Below are 9,996 nucleotides of genomic sequence, written 5' to 3' on the forward strand. Positions count from 1 at the left end.
CATGTATTTATTGTGTCTGTGTTATGAAATAATTTCATTCTCTTCGTGTTTTCAGCTTCCAGATGCCTCAGAGAAGCCAACATTCAGCAGCAAAGAAGTGGTGGTCAGATGTTTTTTTTTTTTTTTTTTTTTTGCTTTTAGAGGTCAGCCACTCACCTCTCAAAAAAATGAAATAAAATAAAATACTTTCTGAAACCTCCAAACAAAATTCTGAAAACTCACATCACACCGACTAACCTGGACCCTGTGTATTGCTGCCTGCAGCTTTATTTTTATTTAATAATAATAATAATAATAATAATAATAATGATAACAATAATGATAATGAGCATATATATTAATATATATATATATATATATATATATATATATATATATATATATATATATATATATATATATATATATATATATATAATATTCTATATGTGTGTGTGTGTATGTGTGTGTAAAATGATTATATTCTGATGATATATATATATATATATATATATATATATATATGTATATATTTTAAATATTACTAATAATAAGTAAATATATATATATATACTGTATATATATATTAATATTACTAATAATAAGTAAATATATATATACTGTATATATATATATATATTTTAATATAATACATATATAAATATAATAAAAGCTATTTTTTTCTCCAAATTATCTCTTGTACTGGAGTGATTTTTACACACACTGTTATTTACACACATTAATATCCCTGCAAGCCTCCCCTGCTTAATTGCTTTGCGGTTTGTCGCCCAAGGCTGTGCGCAATAATGCACCACCAGGCTGGAGAGAAGGAGCGAGAGAACAAGCAAGAAACAGAGAGAGAGAGAGAGAGAGAGAGAGAGAAGGAATGAGTGAACAGCAAGCAAGAAACACAGAGAGAGAGGAGTGAGAGCACACTAAACAGTGGGAGTCAGAAAGGAGGGGGACTCTCCATCCTCTCCATCCTCTCCATCCTCCCCGTCCTCCCCGTCCTCTCCACCCAGGAGCTATTTCAGTTTCCTCCAAACTTGCCTCAGCTGCTGCCAGGAGATGGAGTTCCACAGCGTCCCCACCGTCCACACCATCCACACCATCCCCGCCATCCCCGCATCCTCCCGTTTTCCCGGCGAACACGCGGCGGTGTCGCTCGGCTTCTTCAACGCCACTTTCCCGGAGGATCCGCGGGGGGACGCGCGGAGCAACGGCACCGAGCCGCTGGCCGCCGGGCGGTGGGACACGGCGGAGCTGGTGATCGCCGTGTGCATCACCGCGCTGTACTCCCTCATCTGCGTGGTGGGGCTGCTGGGCAACGTGCTGGTCATGTACGGGGTGGTCAGGTAAGAGCGGAATGCGACGGAAAAGAAACGGGAAAAAGACCCCGAAGCCTCCTGGAGAAGTTACACAACGAAGGCATGGGGGGCAGCCGGTCATCACTCAGATGAGATGAGATAGGATAAGATCAAATACAATTTGATTAGATCAAATAAAATCAAATTAGATTAAATGAAATAAATACAGTCAGGAGATACGCACTCACGACAAGGGTTAAGATTAAATAGGAGAGGAGATAAAATAAGAGTAAGGATTAGATAAAATAAGATTGGGTGGGATAAGATAAGATAACATACAGATATGTCTGTATGTACCTCATTAATCTCCAATGGGGCCAGTTTGGGAGATAGATAAAATGAGATAAGAGATTAGATGAGATTAGAGATAAAAGATAAGATTAGATGAGATTAGAGATACAAGATAAGATTAGAGATAAAATAAGAGATGAGGTCAGATAAGATAAGAGATAAAATAAGAGATCTTTATAAAATAAGAGCCCTTTATCAAACCCCCAGTGGAAAATTCAGTCGGAAGATGAGATAAGAGTTATGATGAGATAAGAATAAGATAAGATTGGGTGGGGTGAGGTAAGATAAGATAAGATAAGATAAGATAGCACTTTAATAATTCCCCAGGGGGTAAATTTGGCAAATAGAGAAGATAAGACAAGAGTTAAGATAAGATGATGATAAACTCAGAGATTAAAAAAATAGGATAAGATAAGAGTTAAAATGAACCTTTATTAATCCCTGTGGAGAATCCAGGAGCGCAACCCAGAGATCCACAGAAATGAATAACCAGCATCTATCCACGTTCACACCAACCTGCATATTACAGCCATTCCCTCTAATTATGTGGCTTTTGTCATTAGTGCATGGTCCTGATTCTGCAGCCTGCACCACCCACCCACACATTTCACACTGTGAGAAAGAGGAGGAGGGAGGGAGGGCGGGAGGGAGGGAGGGAGAGTGGAAGGGTGGTGGGGGTCAATTGGATGAGAAATATTTGGATTTGTCCAAATGAAGAGCCGCTTTGTGCGGTTTAAAAGGACGTTCGAATTTGTCTTTTCTCGGGTTTTAAACACTTCTCCGCATGGAAGACTATTTGGCAATCGGTGCCTCGTGAACAGGCCTACATGGATCCAAAAGCAGTGCGGAGGTGTTCATTCTGTTGTCGTCAAGTTGTGAATCATTTTCCTGGTAAAGAATTACACACGTTTGACGGGATCTTTAGCAGACATATTGCGATCAAGCAGACTTTGTAAAGCAGCACGAGGTTTTGTGCTTTAAAAAAAACAAAAAAACTTTGATATGAACATAAAAAAAAAATGTTGGCTCTTAAAAAAAATATCCAACAAATCCAATACAGAAACAAATGTCATGATTTTAAAATAGCGAGCAGTGACTCAGAGGTAGATCTGAGCAGCCTTCGAACAGACAGATGTGGAACTCATGTAGAGAAAGGAGCTTACATAAACGGATGACCTTGTCAAGGGGGATTCAGATGAGATCCGGAGGCATTTATAAGTTTTATGTTTAGGCAGTTGGATAATGAGATAAAAGCTGTCCAGAGTGGGATGTGTTTTTGCTCTGGGTGGTCCCTTCACCGGCACCCACTGAGTAGTCACGTCCAATTAGCCACACCGAGAGCTCCCGCGTTCAAAGCAGCAACACCTGTTGTGGTACTTCACCAGCTTGATATCATTTGGGGAATCGCAGATTTTGTCAAGAGAGGAAAGTGATGTCGTTTAAGATATTTATCAGAAAACACTTTCACGTTTTTTCCCCACAGTTTCAATTCAGAATAACAATATTATCGAGGTGGACTCATGGTATGTCATGTATAATTATTATATATATATATACATTATACTTCATTAATATTGAATAAAAGATAAGAAGTAAGATGAAGATAAAAAGCATATGTACACATCTATCCACAGAGTTACCATGGAGTAGCACTATAGTACAGTTAATAGTTAGTAGCAGTGGTTTAGTGTTTGGCATCACTTCACTATTCCTATAATATATTCTTATAATATATAATAATGTCCACTTCTTCTTTACCGACTTATGTCACCGCATGTTCCTCTTGTGTCTTGGGTTTAAATGTCCCTCATGAAAGGTGTTTTCAATAATCACGATCGTTCCTGGATCATGCAGTGCGGACACAAAAGAAAGGGACGGTTCCTCCAAAGATTCTTAGAACTTCCTGTGGTGCGAAAATGCCTCCCATGACCGATTATGGTTTTCAGGGTTTTGTTAAACGCAGCACCTGTTACAGCTTTCAGAGTTTCCTTTAAATGCAGCATCGGCTCGAATTGTCTGTCTACGTGTAGCAAACACTACGCAGTCCACAGGGAGCAAGTCGCTGGATGTGAATTACCTCCAAGAGACAAAGCTTGGACTTCAACGATTTTGGATGATGATGTCACAAACCACCCGCTCCTGAAACGAATCAAATCATACCAACGTCCTTCTACTTCCCATGAAATTACAACCGTTTTTCATTAACGGCGTCCAGCTGCGGGCTGGACCCCTAAAAAAAAAAAAAAAAAAAAAAAAAAAAATAATAATAATAATAATAATAATAATAATAATTGGATTAAATGAAAAATGCCGTCTTCTATGCAACATTAGGAAATCAGTCGTACTGCAAAGTTATGGCAATTCTGATTTGATTCTCTATATTCATTGCAATATTCATCCTCTTTTCCTCTAACCAGGTACACCAAGATGAAGACAGCCACCAACATCTACATCTTCAACCTGGCTCTGGCTGACGCACTGGCCACCAGCACCCTTCCCTTCCAGAGCGCCAAGTATCTCATGAGCACGTGGCCGTTCGGGGAGCTGCCGTGTAAAGTGGTGATCGCCATTGACTACTACAACATGTTCACCAGCATCTTCACGCTCACCATGATGAGCGTGGACCGCTACATCGCCGTGTGCCACCCCGTCCGGGCCCTGGACTTCCGCACGCCGGCCAAAGCCAAGCTCATCAACGTCTGCATCTGGATGCTCTCCTCCGCCATCGGAGTCCCCATCATGATTATCGCCGTGACTAAAGTGACAGAGAAAGGTGCGAGATCTTTTTTTTTATTGCATAAAAGTGCAAGTGCTCCCTCCTCGCTGGTGTTTTGTTTAGCATAGTTAGTTTTGAGTTCTTGCGTTATTAACTTCGCAAAATTTCACCATGTGGTCCTCGACTAAACTTTTAATTGTTTCATCTTCTCAGGCAAGACTGTCTGCACGCTGGGTTTCCCTCAACCAGAATTGTACTGGGACACAGTGACAAAGATCTGCGTGTTCATTTTTGCTTTTGTGGTGCCTGTCTTGGTCATCACCGTCTGCTACGGCCAGATGATCCTCCGGCTGAAGAGCGTCCGGCTGCTCTCCGGCTCAAAGGAGAAGGACAGGAACCTCCGCCGGATAACCCGCATGGTTCTTGTGGTGGTGGCGGCCTTCATCGTCTGCTGGACTCCCATCCACATCTTCATCATCATCAAGACCATGGTCAAGATCGACCAGACCCCCTTTGTGGTGGCCACGTGGCACCTGTGCATCGCCCTGGGCTACACCAACAGCAGCCTCAACCCGGTGCTGTACGCCTTCCTGGACGAGAACTTCAAGAGGTGCTTCAGGGATTTCTGCCTGCCTTATCGCTCGCGCACGGAGCAGGGCAGCTTTTCCAGAGCTCGCAACACGACGCGGGAACCCGTGTCCGTCTGTGCCCGCGCTGAGTTGGTGAAGAAGCCCGTATGACTAGGCATGGACCAACGGGCTGGAGACCCTCGCTCCAGAAGCGACCGGGAGGACCTCCAGACTGAGGTCACGCAGTTCTCCACCACAGAGTTCTGACAGTCCATCATCGTCGTGAGGTTTATGCTCGCACCCTTCACCCTGTGTGACGGAGTGATATTCAATTCCTTTTGAATTACTTATAGTGCCACCCCCTTTAGAATATATAGCCCTAATTGGGTTTCACACCACAGTCCCTCAGAGATGATCAAAGAGGAAACATAATCAGGAAACATTTGGTGTTTCTCACTACCAAGTACGCAAAGTCCGGACTTGCGGACTTGGTAGTTCAGACTTGGCAAATTCGACTTGTGAGTACAGACTCCCGGGGACCATTACCATTACCACCGCTTGGTGCGAAATGCATTCTGGGATACTTGGCTGTCCCAAGTCCACACAAGTCACCACCGATGCATCTTCCATAAAATGGGCGGAGCAAGTCCACATCCGGGCATTTGGACTGGACTTGGCTCGATGCGGACTTTGAATTGGAACAGTACTTGGGCTGCGACTGATGACGTTTCACAAGTCCACAAGAACACAAGTACAGACAAGAACGCAGATTGAGAAAGGCCTATTATAAATGATCCTAAAAGTCTGCTCTCTAAATGTACACGTACACATGGGTGTTGTATTCAAATATGGATTAAAAAAATAATCCCTATCAACATTAACGTTAATAAATGCGACTACAGTCTACAGAGCAAAGTGACAATGGAGATATCGGTTTATAACCTCATTGGTAGTCAGGGGAAGTCTGACTGTGCGAGCAGTGCAGGTAGGAATTTCCTCGACGTCTGGCTAGAAAGCACAAGAAATAGTGGACTTTCAGTCAAGGGGACATTCTAAATCAGTGGTTTTCAACTCAAGGCCTTGAGATTGCACATGATAGTGATTCAGAATTCAGAAAGAATAGAGATTGATTCGGGATCCAATGGACTACCTGATGGGACGGAAGACCAGCGGAACTTTGGGTCCTGAGGGCCAGAGTTGTGGCTGCTGGACATACACGTCCGTCTTTGTTTGGTTCCGTCCGAGACATCACGAAAGGACATTTTCTTCATCGCCCATAAGCAGAGACAACTCAACTGACGTTTTCCGGAGTTTATTTACTCTTCACATCCTTTTCACTCGGCTGACTCAAGTGTTTCAATGCCTATGTCCATGCTGCCGTCCGAGATTGGAAAAACTGGAGGTTTTGCTGTTTAAGCTGTTTGTCAGGGACCCCGAGTTTACATCAATCTAAACAATCAATATGAAGCATCGGGGACCATATTGAATATAATGGACTTAGTTCTATTCAAAGCTCTTTGTCTTGAACCTCTTGGTCCAGAAGCAAGTCAAATCAGATGCTCTTTATATTGCTGCTGGTGGGATTTAACTCTATCAATATCTGTAAAAAAAAAACTAAAAATGTTGAAAACCTTTATTCTGTTAAAAAATGTGACTAAGTGATTTATTTTGTACAAATGTGCAGTTAAACTACTGTGTTCTAAGCTTTGTATGTGAACAACTATAAACTGAATTGCTATTTAACTGTACTCAAAAGGCCATGAATGTTGTGTAAAATGGACGGTGCCACTTTTAAACCATCACTGTACAGGCAGCAGTTAATGCACCGTATGTTGCTTGAAGTGTGGTCTACAATTCGTTCAATTGAATGAAATGATATGTACCATAATGCCTTATTCAGGATTGTGTTGTCCTTTTGACAGGAAGTGATTTTTTTGTTTTGTTTTGTTTTGTAGAAAACAAGTGCTGGTTATTTTATATTCTTTCACATTTTATTTTGGAGTGAATATATATTGTTTATTGTCGATATATCCTTTAGTGGCCATGTAGTAATTGCTTGCAATTGTATTCTTTTATTTTCTGAAATGAAAATAAATAGCATTCAGCTTGTAAAATTCTCTGAAAGTACAGCTACGGCATGTCTTCAGTTCCGGTCCACTTGAGTCATTCCATTATCGAAATGTGACATTTTGATGGCGATACACATACATATGAAATTTCTCTCAGGGTATGCCCCCGGGGATGAGCATGAATAGTGTTTAAATAACTGGATTGTGTAGAGGTGCTTTAGATAAGCGGAGAGGCACTTATCCACTCTGTTCCAATCTCTGACAACACAGGAAAGCATTTCCAGCCTAGAGGAGAGAGACATAGTGCAGGGTGGAGGAAAAACTTACAAAAAAAAAGTCCATGTTGGCTATGAAATATAGATGCTCTGCCTCGATAGCAATAAATAGCACCAAAATAAATATTTAAAAAACAAATTGCGTTAGCTGACTTGACCTTGGCTGATAACTGCATGACCAGGCTCCGGTTTCACCGTCAATATTTAATGCATTCTATTTACCTCCAGAACTGGTCCGTGACAGAAAACATGTGTGAATATGGAGGATTTCATATTCCACGGTGGTGACACTGTCAGTGTAAATAACATATTGCTTTCTTGATTTCTATTTCATTACTCCCAACTCCAGCTCTATCAGAGACAGAGACCTACAGTTTATGCTGCACATATTGAAAACCAAGTCCTTCTGGAGTCTGGGATGATTATAGCGGCGGTTTACTAAGTCATTTCACCTTTCATGTGACACTGTAGGCGCACATGAAGGGGCAGAGCACAACCCTGCTGAAAAATTCATAATAGCTTGGAATATTGCAATGGAAAAGAAAAAAATCCCCGAAGGCCACTAGAGCGCCATGCATATGATTTTTCTGGAGCAAGTTATCATATTTCAGAGTCATGTGTCATCCGGACAGAGGGTTTCTCATGAGAAATGAACAGCGGCAACACGACGATGTTGCTTAGCAGCTAATGTTTCAATAAGGGATATATAACGAGGAAGAAAACAATGTCAATCTCACAAGTATCACAAAGATGTCAGCATAGACCAGCGTTAACAGATATTTTTAAACTGGAATTAAAAGGAATAACAGTATTAATAAGGGTAATTGTACTAATAGTACTAATATAAAAGCAGTCCTAATAAGTAACAACAGTCTTAAAATGTATTCTCCAAAGTGGTATTGATGTCCAGTATGCAAGGTGGAATCCAGATTAAGTTGTATTAAATGTCTCTGTCCAAAGTAATATGTCCATGTGTGAGTATAATCCAGCTTTATGTTTTTGAGTATTAATTAATTTTATGTTTTAATTATTATGATTATTATTGTCATCATTGTTGTTCTTATTAGAGGTATGCTCCAAATGTACCAAACAATTACAACCTAACAGTTATTACAACCGACAACAATTATCACAACGGGCTGGAACCCTATTGTAATTGTTCGGCAGCTCCTTATTGTTATTGTAAGAGGAAAAATGTTATATTTCTAAAATGAAATGTATTTATTGTTATTGTTATGAAAATTAATTACAAAAGTTACTTTTGTTATTCTTACAGATGCTGAAAAATAGACGAAAATACAAGACAATTAAGGAGCCATTGTCCAAAAATCCAGTCATCCAGGTCAGTCACAATATTAAAAAAGAAAGTACTGAAGAAAAATCTGATGAAAAAAACACTACTGGAAAAACTTTTAATATAAGTGTTGATTTGCATACATATCAGTGTTAAGTGCTCATTTCACCAGGATGATTTACAATTTGGAGACTCCAGAAATAAACAGTGTGCAGCTTTGAGTTTAACAGCAGTTCTGAAAAAAACAAAATTCTGAATGTTCGCGCACGGACACGAAATGAACTACTTGATGTTTTGATTAAAGGAAATAATCTTTATCGGGGTATGAAAAAGTCTGGTAGAATAAACGATAATGTTCCAGGAAGAGATCATATTGCAATAAAAGAATGCCAACAAGACAAATTATGTTTAATACAACATTCCAAATAATGTATGTAGACCCTTTTACTGGCTGCATTGGTGTAGATCACTATCACTCTGCGCTGTATAATATCACTATGCTGATATATAGAGCACTTAAGAAGTCACTGTTAAATAATGATGATGTTTATAACTATCTCTTGTAATACATGTGCAATTATCAAAAAGAGGACATGGTATGCGATTGTTGAATTAAAAACGATGTGGGAAATGATGGAAAAAACAGCACCTTTAGAATCAATTGTTTTAATAATGATTATATGCGCAGATGTGATGATGGACTTTTAACAAAAATGTTTTCAGCGATGAACCCTCAACCACAGCACCGATCCGAGCTCGTACTTGACTGAAGGTGTTTACCCGAAAACACTAGAGGCGCAGAAGTCTGCAGCCTCGGCCTGATTGCGTGTTTTTAGAAGGCGCCAAACACTCAGCGGTGTCCTGCTGTGGAGCTGAGAGCGGGACACAAACTGCACGGCGCCATCTGCTCGCTGAGAGGCTCCCTGCAGGCCACTGGAGGACAACTTGGCAAAACTGGCGTCCTTTCAGAGAGATTCCAACGCCGCCTTTATACTCCACTCCATTGTTGTGTTTGTCCGTCTCAAGCTCTTCCAATAACACAAATATTGATATCGAGGTCAAGGTCAAGCTCGACAAAAATCGAGGACGCCCTCGCGCCGTCCTTTGTGCTCGGACACGGATGATTAGGCAGGTGCATTACAAGACAATTCCATTAATGGGACGACTCACACACTGCGGTGCGTCAATAATATTGAGGACTGTTGACATTTTTCGAAACATAACAGATTTTGAAAAACAAAAACAAAACAAAACAAAAAAAACCCACCCGTACGTTCAGAACGTACCCCTCCTCCCCCCGGGCTCTCCACAGCTGTTTGTCCGGCGCCGCAGGGCTCAAAGTAAACCCGCGAGGCGGCGCTCCTATTGGTCGAGGGCGTCCGACCCATCAAGGCAATCTTTGGTAATTACAGTTGAGGTCTGCAGGCGATACAAGA

General features: G+C 41.0%; 1 protein-coding gene across 1 annotated transcript; it reads left to right on the forward strand.

Moving 5' to 3' along the window:
- Window positions 1–1,221: 1,221 nt before the first annotated feature.
- Window positions 1,222–5,093, forward strand: oprd1b (opioid receptor, delta 1b; the record flags this gene model as incomplete). The annotated part of the gene is made up of 3 exons (XM_080004956.1): window positions 1,222–1,334; window positions 4,055–4,410; window positions 4,567–5,093. The coding sequence occupies exons 1-3, from the start codon at window positions 1,318–1,320 to the stop codon at window positions 5,091–5,093; spliced, it is 900 nt and encodes a 299-aa protein (XP_079861082.1). The 5' UTR covers window positions 1,222–1,317.
- Between the last annotated feature and the right edge of the window lie 4,903 nt (window positions 5,094–9,996).

This window comes from Zeus faber, assembly GCF_960531495.2.
Source record: "Zeus faber genome assembly, chromosome: 8".
In the NCBI taxonomy this organism is placed as follows: domain Eukaryota; kingdom Metazoa; phylum Chordata; class Actinopteri; order Zeiformes; family Zeidae; genus Zeus; species Zeus faber.